This window comes from Arachis ipaensis, chromosome B03, assembly GCF_000816755.2.
Source record: "Arachis ipaensis cultivar K30076 chromosome B03, Araip1.1, whole genome shotgun sequence".
NCBI classification, from domain to species: Eukaryota; Viridiplantae; Streptophyta; class Magnoliopsida; order Fabales; family Fabaceae; genus Arachis; species Arachis ipaensis.
In genome coordinates, this window is record NC_029787.2 from 46,938,875 (window position 1) to 46,955,168 (window position 16,294).

The 16,294-nt window shown below is 32.8% G+C and overlaps 1 protein-coding gene across 2 annotated transcripts; it reads right to left on the minus strand.

Moving 5' to 3' along the window:
* Window positions 3,562–8,735, minus strand: LOC107630479 (FKBP12-interacting protein of 37 kDa; the record flags this gene model as incomplete). 2 transcript variants are annotated; one of them, XM_016333626.1, is given in 13 exon segments in its annotated part: window positions 3,562–3,882; window positions 4,407–4,462; window positions 4,664–4,733; window positions 4,892–5,053; window positions 5,366–5,419; window positions 6,059–6,106; window positions 6,864–6,941; window positions 7,038–7,102; window positions 7,221–7,308; window positions 8,093–8,129; window positions 8,222–8,289; window positions 8,474–8,584; window positions 8,674–8,735. In XM_016333626.1, coding segments are annotated over 13 exon segments (1,055 nt in total), but the record flags the coding sequence as incomplete, so codon positions are not given.

Sequence of the window (16,294 nt, forward strand, 5' to 3'; positions counted from 1 at the left end):
AAGAACATTACTTTTACCTCGCTTAAAACTTTCGTCTTCTTCTTCTTTGTGGCATTTGCGATCTGTTTGTCCAACTTTGAACCTAGCCTATTTTTTGGACGTCCTCTTGTTCGAATCCTTGGCGGGCTTTGAAGCTCGTTAACGGATTCCAAATTGGCGTCTTCGTGGGATAAAGAAGATGTCCCCTTCCTTTTGGCTTTTAATGATTCCATCTCGGCCATGACGTTATCGTACGCACGGTGTAGAATTGCAGTCAGCTCCTCCGATTCGGATGCAAATTCGCAAATATTTTGCGAACGAAAAACCAATTGGTCGAACCTCTTACTTCTTGGCTCCATCAGTGGCTCGTCGTGGCTGCTCTTGATGTGTGTGTGTCGCCTCTTTACCTTCTTGCTCCATCGTTCCAGTACATATCTAGGTGACACTTGGCTTACTTGTTCGAAGCTTAACACGCTTAGTGCGTGACGGCACAGTATCCCTCTCGACTCGAATAATAAGCATTGGCATTTTACCTCGGCTGCAACTGAGTCGTAAGTAACCACGAACTTGTTGAATATTGAGCTGGAAACTTGTTCTCCGACTTCGTATACTGAATAGCCTAGAGCGAAATTCTTTAATCTGGTGATGCAATTCGCCTTTCCTCTGAATTGCGCTTGGACTTCCCTAAACTTTGCATGAGTGTACGCATCTTGAAACTGAGCTTCAATGGAGGATTTGGTTGCACACGGTATGACCGTATGAAAATCTGCAGCATCTGATTCTCTCTCTGCTTGCTCCCTGCTTCCGAGGCAATTATCGTATTGTTTGACGAACTGAATAAGCGAGCTGTTCCGGGTGATATACTTGTTAAAAAATGAATGCATGCTCTCGCTCCTTTGTGTGCTTCTCATCCCTGCCCAGAAGTGGTGATCCAGATAGATAGGAACCCATATGTGACGGTCTTCGTACAGATCTGCATAATACACCCAAACACAGACTATAAATACACCCGAGGGGACATGCAATTTACACCTCTGCTAAAGATTTTAAAAAGACATTACCTGAAAGCCACTTGTTGTCCGCAAGACCAAAATTCAGCAGAAAATCATTCCAATTCCTATCGAATGAGTCTTTGCTAAGAGAGTTCCAAACAACTTGGCTCATTTCTTGTTCAATATCGGCATTTCCCTTGTACCAGTTTAATTTGCTTGGAATCTTCTTCATGATGTGCCAAATACACCAACGGTGAACTGTTGTTGGCATACAGGCCTCTAAAGCCCTTTTCATTGATTCGCACTGATCGGTTAGAAACCCTTTCGGAGCGTTTCCTCCTATGCAACGAAGCCAGCATTGAAATAACCATTTGAATGATTCAATTTCTTCGTTCTTCATCAAAGAGCATCCGAGAAGTGTTGACTGACCGTGGTGATTCACCCCGACAAAAGAACCACAGACCAAATTATACCTGAAACAAATTACCATAGTCCAGAATACAAAATCATTAGGTACACCCTAACAAATGCTTCGTATACACCCAATGAAATAGCCAATATACACCTCTGCTGCGGATTCGTAAAAATAAATTAATTTAGCATCATAAACAGGTGCAGTTTGTTACCTGTTTGTATTGTAGGTGGTGTCGAATGAAATGACGTCTCCGAAATACTCAAAGGCAGCTCTGCTTCTTGCATCGGCCCAAAAAGCCAGCTTAATCGATTGATCCTCCTCGAGTTCGAGCTTAAAAAAGAAATTCGGATTCTTCTCTTTCATTCTTAAGAAGTATTTCCTGAATTCCTTTGCATCTTCTTGTTCGGAAACATTCTGTACTTCCCTGGTAATGTAATTCCTCACGTCTTTTTCGATAAAATTTAACTCGCGGTGACCCCCGGCAGCCGCAACAAATGATTGGTAGGTTTTGCTTGGTCTGATACCGGCCTCCTCGTTATTCTCTATTGTACGACGAATGGACATGCTTAGTTCCCTGTGTTGTTTGAGCATCTCTGCTTTACTTGGACAGCAGGGGTGTGAATGATCCAGCACAACCTTTGAAATGATCCAAGCACCGACATCCTTCAATGTGTGTATATAAATTCTTGCAGGACAGTTTAAACCGGCTGTCGGATTGGTCTTCTCGGTCGGAGATATTTTAGATTTCCATTTTCCCTCTCTGCTACATGTAATCAGTTGATTCTTAATCTCGTTTCCCTTCCTATTTGTGCACCGAACTCTTGTAGAGAAACCTGCAGCCTTGGCATAGTTCCTGTAAAATTTTTCAGCATCTTCAAGAGTGGTAAAGGTCATTCCAACCTTCGGAACAAGCTCGTCATCAACAACCGAGAGAGGCTGCACAATACACCATGTCAGAAACTGTGAATACACCCATAGATATGATTCAAATACACCCAATCATGTCTAATATGATACACCCAAACCGCAACAACTCAACTACAGAATGACCTTTAAAGCCATAAACTGTAAATACACAGGCTGCAAAATACACCATGTCAACAACTAAAAACACACACAATCATGTCTGATATAATACACCTGAACAACAACAACTCAATTAAAATAACAAAAAACCAGTAAAGTGTAAATACACCCACACTTCTAGCAAAAATACACCCAAAATGGAATTGATCTACACTCGAGCGTCTGCTATAAATTCCAGATAATTAATCACAACTAATACATTGAATCGACAGATTCATGTTAACGTGTTACTTTCAACTACACAATGCTATACAAATTACTGAAAGAAAATTCATACTAATCCTATGTAAATCAAACCTCAGGAACTTCGTTAGATTCAAATTCATAATCCACTTCGCCTGGATTCAACTGACAATCTGAGGTTGAATGATCCATTCTCTTTAAAACGAGTTCAAACTTTGATTTCAGAAAACAACAAATCAAAATAGAAAACGAAACTCGAGTTGCAGAGAGAGAGGAAAGTAACGTAAACGAAGAACATACCAGTGAGAAAAGGAGAGAAAAAGAACGATGGAGAAGAAGGAGGGAAGACGCGCGAGAAGAACAACCAAATCTCAAAATAACGAAAACGAAGAAGGAAACAAATCTTTTAAATTTGGTAGTTAAATATACGCGGGATCTTATATAGCGCGTGTATACAACGTATGTGGAGCAGCGCGTGTATACAACGTATGTGGAGCAGCGCGTGTATACAACGTATGTGGAGCAGCACGTTTTTTTGTTTTATTGCTTAATGAACTTGTAAAGCATACAAGCCCTAATGGCTTGTATGCAGAGTTTTTCCGAAATTCTAATTTGATGCTTTTTTGATCTATTTTTTAATTCAATAAGTGCGATTAAAAATAAAACATTAAATTTATAATTAAAATAACATAATATTAAAATTAATTTAAAATATATATACTTTTTTAGTTTCCGTAAGATGCACATGAAACGGGTGAAACTGGATTCGCCTTGACCCAAATCTGACCCTAAATAATGACCGAATCTATTTGTGAAACTCATCCGACCATAGACCCGGTAAAATCGTACCAAACTAACCCCTAAAATGTTCGAATGTGAGTTAGATCGGGCCATGCTACCACAAACTAATGACAGAATCAACGAGGATTCTAATGCCACACGTTGCAGCACCAAAATCACTTTTGCTTTGCAAATTGATGAATTCAATTCGATATACAACTATTAGTGAACTGAATTCTTGAGAAGAAACCGTTCCCACAAAAACTTTTCGTGTTAAGCTAACGTGGCACATTAGTCAGCATTTTCCCTAGGCATTGCATTAATGTCATCTCTCTTAGATGCGGCTTCTGTTGTCCGTTCATCCATGAAGCCTTTCTCTTGCAATTCATCTTTCAGCCGTTGGATCTCTTCATCCTTCTCTTCTAATTTCTCTTGCAACATCAAAACCTGCAGTAAAACCCATTGAAGCTATGCGTACTCAAAGATTTTCTTTGGTACAATGTACTCAATATTTAGGTTAAGCTCTTAAGCACCTTATATATAATCCCACAAAAATTCAGCACAAGAAAATTTCAAATAATCATATATTTTTGGGCTTTGTCCAAATATATGGGGAAGAGGAGATTCTCCCATTATGAACCAACACACAAAACAATAAAGCCTTATTTGATTAGGTGAAATCGGTTATATAAATCAAATAACCCCATTGAGTTCCACCATGTTTAGTGAGACCGTTCTAGATCTTTCTTGACCAGCAACATAGTACATCCAAATTAATGTATATTATATTATTTATTCCCTATTCAGTATTCATCTAAATCATATAGAGATTTAAGTATAAGTGGACTAAACAAAAATGGTTTACTCCGTCAGAAACTCTGAAGCAAATAGTGTATAATGCAGAGGAGAATATGCAGTGCATTGATATTTTGAAACAACATGAAAGTATGAAAGTAGGGATAAGCAAAAACCATTTCATTGGATCTTTCAACGTCGTTTGTCAGTCCATCCATATGTGTCTGCAGCCCTGTAGTCAAGTTTAGAGGTTAAGATTACATAAATTGCTAATGCATGGAGATAATATAGTAGATTAACATTAGCATAACTTTTGATTCCCAAAAACTCCAATTTAGGCAAACCTGATTAAGATTCATCCTAAAAAGGGTCAAAGAGGATTAAAATGCCAGAGCATACAATCTTTTATTTTTGAAATCATCCAGCTGCTAACCTTCGAATTGACTTCTCAGTTCGGCATTCTGGTATTTCTGCAATGATAGTTTCATTGCTAACTCTTGTATCTGGAAATCAAGAACAAAACATTGAAGGGGGAGATGCCAACATCACCATCGACACAGCAATAACCATGACGAATAAATTATGTACAATTGTAAATGCATGAGTAATATTACCTCTAGTAAATAATAAATTATTATGTCATCAGCTAAGATAGCATCACCTTTGCGTCAGTCGCTTGGTTCCCAATCTCCTCATTTTCCTCCTGCAAAGTTTTGCATTTAGCCATAAGCATCTTTCCCATCTTGCTCTGGGGAGTGAAATTGATTGCGGCAATGTTATCTTGCAACTCTTTCACTTTTTTGTCCTTCTCCTCGACTAAATTCTAAGATCAAATGAGAACCCATGTAAGAAACAACTGAAGAAGTAATCACCATTCACCAATGTAAAAACTGACTAAAACTACCACTACATAAGACACAGTACAATATTCCTCTCTCCTCATAATGGATAACAAGTTGTTTCTTCACCATATCTCTAAGGTGATACTCTCCCAGAAAGAACTAACAAGACAGCTTGCTCTAACATTTTCCAAGTAGGACTCTAGTCATTAGGCATAATATCCATCCTGGATTCTATATCTCTGAAAATAACAAACTTGACTCAATAGAATTCATAACCAAGTTGAATAACAAACCTTCAAACGAGTAAACTCTTCGTGGACAGCTGGATCTAGTAACAGCCTCCTTGCCTGAAAGTTAAAATCATGGAAACAAGGACTACCTTTGGGCATAACTAAGTCAAAATGGAAGGCAATAAGATGCAGCCAAAATTATTTGAAAGCAGCATATCATGAATAACTCAAAAAATAAATTAATAAAAATAAATAAATAAGCAGGAAGAAAGTATTGAAAATTGAGTTGTATAAGTATAATAGACCCACTTTTATCAGATCCAATGCAAGTACATTACTCCTCATTTTTTTTATAATTATTATTGAAGTTCCAGTAACTGTAATCGGGTAATGATCCAGAAGGATCTATGCCCAGATCCAGTAACAGATTATCAGGGCTGCTATAATTCTATAAAACTTATAAGTAGAAAGAGGCAGACTAGCACATAGTTATTTATCTTGAGTGCAACCTTCTTGTCAGCTAATATACAAGATCTAGTGAACAATTTATACATGTCATAAAGTGTAAACCTCCTGGGTATATCACTGTTTGAAGGAGAAATGAACAGAACAACAAAAATAGTACATAAACCACTACAAACAGGATAACTTGGAATTAAAACATTGCAGCTTTTCCTATGTACCATGAAAGACTTTAGACACAGCCATATTGATGAAAGCACACAATAGCAAAAATTATATTATATAAAACAATACCTGCATCGTTGCTGGCTTGAGTTGAGCTTTCAGATCCCGCACAGCAGACTGGAAAAGTTTAGACAGGCATATACGTTTTAGTGGGGGGAAAAGTTTTCTAAAAGTAGATAAAGTCTTACTACATAACCCGAAATCTTTAAAGTGCATGTAGCTTTAAACTTTCTGATCAGGATTCGTAACAAGCAATAGGATCAGTTCAAGCTCTTATTGCAATTCAACACTTCATACACCTACACAATACATGATAATTTCTGGCCTCTTATCCTTTAAGGACTTTCTACTTTCTCATCAAAGGCATAATACTTTAATATTACAACCAGTTCGTCCCAACCCCAGTTCGTCCCAACCCTTTTGCTGTTACTTCATGCTAGTTGCTAAATAGAGAGTATATCCATTATCCAGTTCTATTGCCAGCATAAATAACATTTCTAGGGTATAATGACTTCTCCATACAGCTAACTATTATTAACCAATTAGGCAATTGAAGAGCTCATTTAAATAAATAAATAAATAAATAAGAAAGAAAGAAAGAAAAAAGCACCACTCCCCAATCTAAAGTTCCAAATTCCAATGAAATTTTTCTCAAAGGAAGTGGGTATCTCCTTCCTTTCCAAACAGCCACTTATCAATAAAAAGAATGAAAACAGAGCCCTAACTTATAAAGAACAAGTCAATCAATGTTGAGCAGTGTAGACATGATATTTAACTGCCAATCAAGACAGTATGAAAGTCATCATCTAAGATTTTACAAGTTAAAAACTTCTGTTAAAGAGCATCGGAACCCTATTTTCAGTATATTACCTACCTTCAACTGTGCTATTTCTTGTTCTCGTTTTGCAAAAGTAACAAAGAATGCACCTTCCTTTTTCTTTGCTTTTTCAAGCTAATAATCAATGAAACAGTGAAAGGGATCAATGAACCCTGATCAGTGGATAAAGAATAATTTTTAAGGGAAAAAATGAACGATTTAATTCCAAACCTGCTCTTTTGAAGACTCCTCAGAAGATTTCAGGGCTTGAAGATAGTTAATCACCAATTTGGGTGCTTGAATGAAGAAAGATAACAGAAGAGATCAGGAATATATTTGAAACAAAGAAGTAATAGAACTAGATCTAGAATAACAATACAAAGGTCACCTGCAAAACACCAGGTATAAACTAACCTGGAGTGGTCCCAGAAGGTATGAAGGGTTCATTCTGAAATGCTGTGCGCCACTTCAGAATTTCAGATTTTGCAGCCTCAAGTTCATTCTGAAATATGGAATGATCTGATCAAGTTTCTAAGAAAAGGAAAAGGTAGAATTCAATCTAAGATATGACAATTAAAAAAAAAAAAATAGTAAAAGAACAAAATTTGAACAGATTATGGTCAGGGATCTCTGCTAGTCTGCTATGGGAATTTACAAATCAAACATTAGACACCATATCCCACAACTATCAAATGATCAAAATAATAAACGTGAACCTTTTCACCATGAAGCATGAAGCAATGAAACCTAGGTAATCCTAAATGCCTAATGTTTAGTATACCTGTCCTACTCATACGATTATGCACCCAGTGCCAATTTCTGCTAGGTACACACGAATAATTGATAATTGTTGGTCAAACACTACAACAAGCATATGTACCCAAAAGGCTAAATCTAAGTTAGTACTTACAAATCATAAAATTTGACAAGTACACTATTTGGTTTACTTTTAAATGAAATAAAACACTACTTCATTTCTTCAAGTCTTATTCCTCTTACGATGTTGCTTTCTTTCCTAATACTTTGATAAAAACTTGAAGTTACAACATCATAAAAATTGCATATAATATGCTTCAATTACTTTATTGTTTACTGTTTTACATTTTATATAATATACACACACATACATACCCTACCTCGTGCAAAATGACCATACTATGTACCCATATCTATGCTACATTTTCCTGAAGCATTAATGAATCCAACATTATTATAAACTACAGTCCACTTCGATCAAGAAGAGAATATCAACTTTGAGTAATTGAATTCATAAAAGTAAGACGTACTTGGCATGTGGCAAGGGTCTCCTTACAGTTTTGAAGACTGCCAGAAAAAAAGAGCCACAGAAAGAAGTTTAGGCTCAATTTATATCCTCACAGCAACCTGAACACAGTACAACTAAGATTTCGTTATACCTCTCACGAAGAGACAATATCATTCCAGTGGTTACACCAGAAGCAGCTTCTTCAGCCTTTGATTTTGCCTGAACCAATAACAAACAGAACAGAGTACAATTTTAGAAAACAAATATCCAACCTTCAACGAGTCATGTACAATTGACGAACGTATTCCATTTTCCACATAGAACATTCTAATTAGAGAACATGTAACGCAGAATCACATAGAATAAACTAAACTATAGTGGTCAGTGGATTATATTTGATTACCTTCTTGGGTGCGAAAGGGTCATTATCGTAATATTCGTCGTCATAATCGGGAGAGGGCCTCTTCTCACCAGAACGCGTTCCGGAAAATCCGCCTTCAAAATCGAAGTCTTGCTGCGTTTGAGAAAATTGAAGTGAGGGCCGAGATTCATAGATAGAAAGGGGAAAGAAAAAATAAAATTCGAAAAGAAGGAGTGTCTTACATCATCAAAATGAGGAGAGGAGGCCATTGATTTCAAAAACCCTAGATAGGGAAGGAGAAGATCAGAAGAAGCGCTGAAGCTGCAAATTATCAGAGTGCGACCAAACAGGCAAACACTCTATACAGTTACCACAATTTTTTTCTTTTTTGGGACTGTTTTGTTCTTTTAACCACGTATTTTTTTATTTTTTTTTTTTATAGGAATATGGTTCTTGGATGTATTAAACAATAGGATTGTTAATTCAGGTGTGAATTAAACAAAGGAAGTTATGTCTTTGCTTGGCAATGTTTATGGAAAGTTACATGCAACATATAACACATTTAAAGACGACCAAGTTAGGAAATAGCAAATTACGAACTAAGTTTGTGGGTAATGTGCTAAAGTTGAAATTATATGTCTTCTGAATAATTAAAGTTGACAAAAAGAAAATCTAAAATGAAAAGCATTCTTAAAAAGAATGCAGTTATGTTTTCCTTAACTTTAAGGGTGAATAATTTGATGGACAGTTTTGACTCATTATCTGCAATCACTGAAATGATAGAATATGAAAAATTGAAAATCATTTTATATGATATTGATGCTTGTATCTTTTATCAATAAAACATGGCAAGCTTCTAGCCTGAGGAAAGTATTTTAAGTAATTAAAAATATGTAAAAAAATGAGGTCATTTTGAAATATAATAAATAAGTAATTAATATTCACATGATTACTACACTCATATGATCATTTCGTGTGTTTAAAGAGAATTTAAAATTTATATTTCTGAAGAGTCTATACCATTTTCTACTTGTGTCAACATTATTAATAAGAAAAATACTACAAAATTTAATTCACTTGCTCATTTCTAAAAATAATTTTATTAAAAGATCTAAAACAGTTTCATTTAAAATGAGTATTTTAGTCTTGTTAAAATCAAATTCGATTTTTTCATTTCTAATATGATCAAACAATATGAATTTAATCTATAATGGTATTTTAATTTTTTTTAGATTAACTTTAAAATGTTATTTGTTTATTTTTAAATTAATTATATGAATATTTTAAATAGTTCGAATGTTAAATTTACAATTTCTAATACAATTAAGTAATTTTTATTCTAAAATGGTATTTTAGTCTTTTAAGGTTAATGCTAGAAAAAGGTTATTTTGGTATTTTAAAATTAAGTATAAAATGTTTTGACATTTTTAATATTAAATTAAAATTTATAGTTGTTAATAAATCAAATAATATTATTTATTCATATAAAATGTGTAATAGTAATTTTTAAATTATTACATAAAGAATATTTTGGTATTTTAAATTTAATGCTAATTAACAAATATTTTAGTTTTTTAATATGAATTCTATAGATATTTTAATATTTTAAAATAAAAATCAAATTTTAAGTTGTAATACAATTAAAAAACTTTAAAAATAAAAAAGTTTTTTAATCTTTTAATACTGATACCAAAATACTATTTCTTCATAATATTAAAAAAATTCTTTTAATTTTTTAAAGGATATGATTAGTTTTCAACTATTTCATCAATTTGTTACTTAATCTAAAAAATCCTTTCATAATTAGTACAACTTTAAAGTAGAATTTTATAAATTTACACATTTTTTGTACGGCACTAATATAAGCCATTAAATTAAAATATTCTTCCTTAGTCTTTTAAGAACCAGCTTCAAGTTTCCCCACCTTAGACAATTCTTAAAACATGATGAAAAGTTGAAAACTATAAAAGGACAATAGTTCAGACAAATTAAAGGAACAGATGGAAGAGCAATTAATAATTGACAAAAATAATTATTTAAGAGCATAGTACTTTGAGATTGTTGAAAGGAATCAAATATTTTTGAAACCTCGAGATAAACTACATTATATGTTACAGTATATATAATTATTTGAATCATCATAAAAAAAAATACAATCTTCAATTCATTTTTGTTGGTGATTCTTGAAATTGCAATATAAAGTTATCTATATGTTATTTAAGAACTAAACCTACATGATTTAGTGATTATTCTTAACTCTTATTAGTCATTGCATAAGAAAACATCAATAGAAATTATCTTCGTTGGAATTTGAAAGATAATTTAACATCTGATGAGATTAATGTCATTCTCAAAATAAAGACATTTTTCCAACATTGCTTCCTGATAATACTTTAACTTCAATAACTTTGTTTCCAAATTTGGTGACAACCAATCTAATTCTATTATAAAGACTAGCTGAATGATTAATATTTCGAATAAGTATCATTGGACAATTTTTTTAAAGCAAAGTTCATGATTTGGCATGCCAGGACATTTGATAGTAGCCAAATATTCAAGAGTGTGTATGCTAGCAAATGTATCAGCAGCTCCTTTCTTAAAAGCAAGGTGAATCAGAACTCGAATATTATTTCATATTATTTTTATTAAAGGATAGCAGTAATCATTCACTTGCTCAACAATGTTAATAGTTGGAGATAGAATAGTTTGACCATAGAGAATATCGCAATTTTCATAGCTATTTAGGTAGTCACCGTATATAACATGAACAATTGCTTTGATTGGGTTATCAGTACCATCAATCAGAAGTTCTGGTGGTATGACAACTAAACTGGAGTCATCATCAGATTCTCCTAATTTTCCATCACCCAAATCGAAAATCCAATTTGCAAACTTTTTCAATTTTTCGTTTGCTTTATTTCTATTTGTAGACAGAACTAAGTCTCATATTTTGTGTCAAGTTCAATATCTTGCAATTAGACCATAGGTAAGATGAGTTTATTGTTGCATTAACATTATCCTGCCTAGAACCTTTTGTGATTATTGAAAGTATTTGTCTAAAATCTCCTAAAAAAAACCACTGCTTTTCCTCCAAATAGTAATATGGAGCTCGATTCATTAGTGAAATGAAGTAAGCCTCTCATTGATTGATCTAGTGCTTCAAAACAAAATTTATTCATCATTAATGTCTAATTTAATTTTGTTCTTACAATCAATTCAGCTAATGGATTGCCTTGTTTGATGTTGCATGTAGAGTATTCATCTAGAGTAAGAGGAATAGAAAACCTAGAATGAGTCGTTCTTCCTCCTGGTAGCAAAAGAGCTGCGATACCACTTGAAGCAATTGTTAGGACGATTTGACCTCTTGATTTAAGACCAGCTGAGAGTGTTTTTCAGACAAAAATTTTTCCTATTTTCCCATAACCATAAAGGAAAAAGACTCGACCATGTTCTGAGTTAACGACATCCATAACCTGTTCATACACGTTCCTTTGTTCTTGTGCCATTTGTGAGAGATATTACTCATACTCATTAGCTAACAAAACACTATCATAGTTGAGTTCATCTAAGAGTAATTTGTTTTGTATTGCATCTCGCGTTTTGATATGGACACTATCCATATTAGGATATGGCATTGTTGAAAAATCTCTAAGTGTCTTTCCATTGTTGTTAAGGATTTACTCAATTTCAATAAGAGTCAGCTATAATAACTCATCTTCTTCTGACATAACCAAATCTACCAAATTTCAAAGATATCCATATAAAAACCAAAGGTTTCATTTCTCGTAAATATACAAATATGATAACAATTAGAATTGGAGTTTACGTAATTTATGACAATACTAAAATTTAAATAATAAAATAAGTCATGCATATAAGCTATTGTAATGAAGTAAAGTTGTGTCATATTTAAATATATTTAAAAGAATAAATGAAAGAACAACAATGTACCTGGTAAGATAAAGGTAGTTATATGATCATGTAGTATTCCATCAGATAGTATTATGCTACACTTTCCCAAACAACTTCTAGCCACACCATTGAATTTGACCATAAGAATGTTACAAACAATTTTCGGTGATAATAGCCGGAACCCCAATGGCTTGGTTCTTCAATCGCATCAATATACTCTTGATCATCATTTAATAATCCTCACACGTAACATGCATCTCTAAATGAGTCATATACAACATGATTGTATGTTCTCAGTTCCTTGTAGCTCTTTGGATCTTTTACAATATTTAGGAGCATTCTTAGGTAGTATAATTCATCAGATGATGATGGTGGTACAAAGAATAATCTATCAATAACAGCGGTGTTCTTTCTTGGTTCCCACACTCTAGATTGGCGTTTCTAAATAAAATGAGTAGAAAAATCATTATAGGTCAATTGTCTAGCTACCACATATTTTGCATTAGCCTTAAACCATTTCAAGAACATTGATTCTTTAATAGTTGCTTTCTGAACTATGGTTTGAAAATAGTCTTCATCTTCAAATAGAACTGTTTGTTGATCTGGCAAGTGAAAACTTAACCATTCAACTGATGGCTTCTATAATGTATGTTACACACAAATATCATCCATGCAGTTTCACATGGAGAGATATATCGACAATCATAAAACATTTTTACTTTATCAATAACTAAGTCGATATTATCAACTTTTGAATTAGAATAGAAAGATGTTGTTACCAGATCACTTTTCTTGTTAACATATTTGAAAAGATACTTTATTGACCTAGATTGATTGCATCATTATGAGCTACATATTTTAGCAATAAGAGCTTGTTATGTGGCAACATATCGATTATCCAATGGGATGCCGAATACCTCAATTGTGCGACCATCATCTCAATGCTTGTAAACCGGATATAGATTTTTATCAACAGTGGTATATTCAACAATTTTTTTTGGAAAATGATGGATGAAAATGTCCATTTTTCATGCAAGATGATTTTTTTCTGACTGATCCACATGGACCATGCATCATGAATGCTTTAACAGCCTCAAAATATTGAGGATTTTGAACCAAATCTAGGATCTTTGCTAATATGATCTTGTCAAAATCTTCAAGCACATGATATTTATGTTCTGGTGCAAGAAATAACAATATACATGTGAAGGGGAAAGTCTACACAATAAGATTCAATGCATCAAGTATGAAAACATAAAGGGTGACTACAATTGTTTAGCACTTTATATCAAGTAGAAGCTCAACTAAATTAGGTCCGAAATAAAGTTGCGAAACACAAGTCTCAACATAGTTTAGTCGTCTTTTCCACTAGGAGTAAAGAAGCAAATTCGGGAAGCAATTTGGAAGAGAATCTATTTGGTAGCTCACTTAGAGCTTTTCTCACCCAAACGAGAATCTCTCTTAAGCGAGAATTTCACATGCGCGAGCTTTTTTCGCGTGCACGAGACAACTCCACGTGCTGAGTTTAACGAAACATGTGCATCCTCATATTTTGGCTTTCGAAAGGCCCCCAATAGCTATTTTTTGATATATTTTGAAGCCAAGATAAAGAGGAAGGAAGCAACACTTATTTTTACACCGTCTTAAGTTTTTTTAGTGGGATTATAGAGAGAAAATATCTAAATTCTCTCTAGAATCCCTAGGGTTTTACTTAATTTTGTTTGTTAGTTTTAGGTTTTAGTTTTGTTTAATTGTAGTTTTGGCTCTTGTTTTCTTGTTCTTTTATTATACTTCTCTTAGAATTTAGTGTTAGTTTGGCTTTTTTTCGTTTTGCTATTTTATGAATTATGTGAATTTATGATTTATATTAATGAATTTGATATTTTATGTTTTATTGAGTCTATTTGAGTTATTATTGTCAAATTCTTATAGTTAATTGTCATAGTTTTTTTCTATTTCTTACGATTTATGAAATTTCATGTTTATGCACACTAAGTGTTTAATAAAATGCTTGGACAAGTTATAAAGTAGATTTTCTCTTTCTTGGTTTGGGGTTGGGAAATTGGGTGAACTTGAGTCACTAATGTCCAAGTTGATTTATAATTAAGATATATTAATTAATCTTATTTCTGCTAACGCTAATCTTTTATTAATTCAATTAATAAGTTAGTTAGGACTCGTGGATTGGGATTAATTAAGTCTAATTGACTTTTCTCAACTTATAGAGGTTGACAAATTGAATTTGCTGTTTGTAATTAGTATATTGTGGTTAGTGACAAGGATAGTAATCCTTAACCCTCAACCCTTACCAAAATCTTTTTAGCACTTGAATTTACTTTCTTCTACTAGTCAATTATCTTAATTGCTCTTAGTTTAATTTTTCTTGCCGTTTAGTTAATAATTACTCTTTAATTTTTAGTCAATTTATATTTTTTTATTACGATCAAACTCCCAATCTCTCATAGTCAATTGATTACTATATTGCTTTTGGTCCTTTATGCTTATATATTCTTGAAAATTGCCTTGTTTTGACTAAGTAGGCACAACTAGGTAGAAGTAGATAGAAGTAGCTTAAATTTAATAAGTGTTGACATCCGTTAATCTTGTCTTTCTTAATGTTTAGCATGAGGACATGTTTTTGTCTAAGTGTGGAAAAATTGATAAATTTATATTTTATATATGATGATTTTTGAATTGAAAATAGTAGAATTTATCAACTTAACTTGCACTTATTCCTTAAATATGCATATTTTTGTGAATTTTCTCCTAATTGTGATTAATTGATTGAAACATACTTTTTAGACCTTTAAAATTGTCAAATTAATTCTACTTTTATTCCATTCGATACCTTGATATGTTTGTTTAAGGTTTAGGAGACAAGAATGATTTGAAAAGATGGAAGAAAAGCATGCAAAACTGAAGATTTCATGAAGAAATGAAAAATTGAAAACGATGCAGAAATGTGTACCCACCAACGGACAACTCTAACAACCAAATTTCAAGCTAGTTTCGTTGTATTGATATCTGCAACATGATGCGGAATTTCACTTACTATCAGCAAGTATATCGAGTTGTACCAAGTAATACCACGTGAGTGAGTTATCATTCCTACGAGAATTAATGGATTAAGCAAGCAATAATCAACTGATTATTCTAGTCAGACGATCAAAATTTAGGGTTTCAAGAGCAAATAGCATAAAACAGTGAATTAAATAAAGCGAGCAGTAAACGTGTGAGGAGATAATATGAGAGAAAAGTTAAGGTGTCGGAGATATTTAAATTTTCATATTAATAATTATTATTATCTACTTTGATCATGCAAAGATATAATTCATGGCAAACCCTAAGTAATTGAACCCCAATTTCTTAGAAATTCAATTTCTTCTAACCTAATCAACCGTCAATTCCTTGAACAATTAATTGTGTTAAGAGATTAAATACAATTTCTAGTTTAAAGGCCACACAATTCTCAAGAATCAATCCTAATTGATTTTATGTTATTTATCAAATTAGTTTCAGACAATTGAAGAATTATGAAAAAGAATTTCTAACTTAATTCTAAAGATTAACTTTTTCAAGATTCATAGGAATTTAATTTAAATTAGAATTATTTTTCAATACACTCTAATAATTAAGATGAAGAACGAAACTTAATTCTTGAATAAAAATCAGTACATTAACAAAAATTAGAAGAATAATAGTATTAATCTATCAAAATAAATAGAGTTCCTAACCATAACAATGGAGGTTTATTTGCTCATGGTGCAGATAATCCTAATTTTGTGTAAAAAGTGAAAACTAAAAATTGCAGGAGTAGAAAGTGTCCAATCCTTAACCATATGCTAATTTTTCTTTTTAAAGTAAATCCTAATTATTCAAAATCCAAAATTAAAAATCCTCACTTAGATTATCTTTTTTTCCAATTTAAAACAAATGAAATTCTCCGCATTA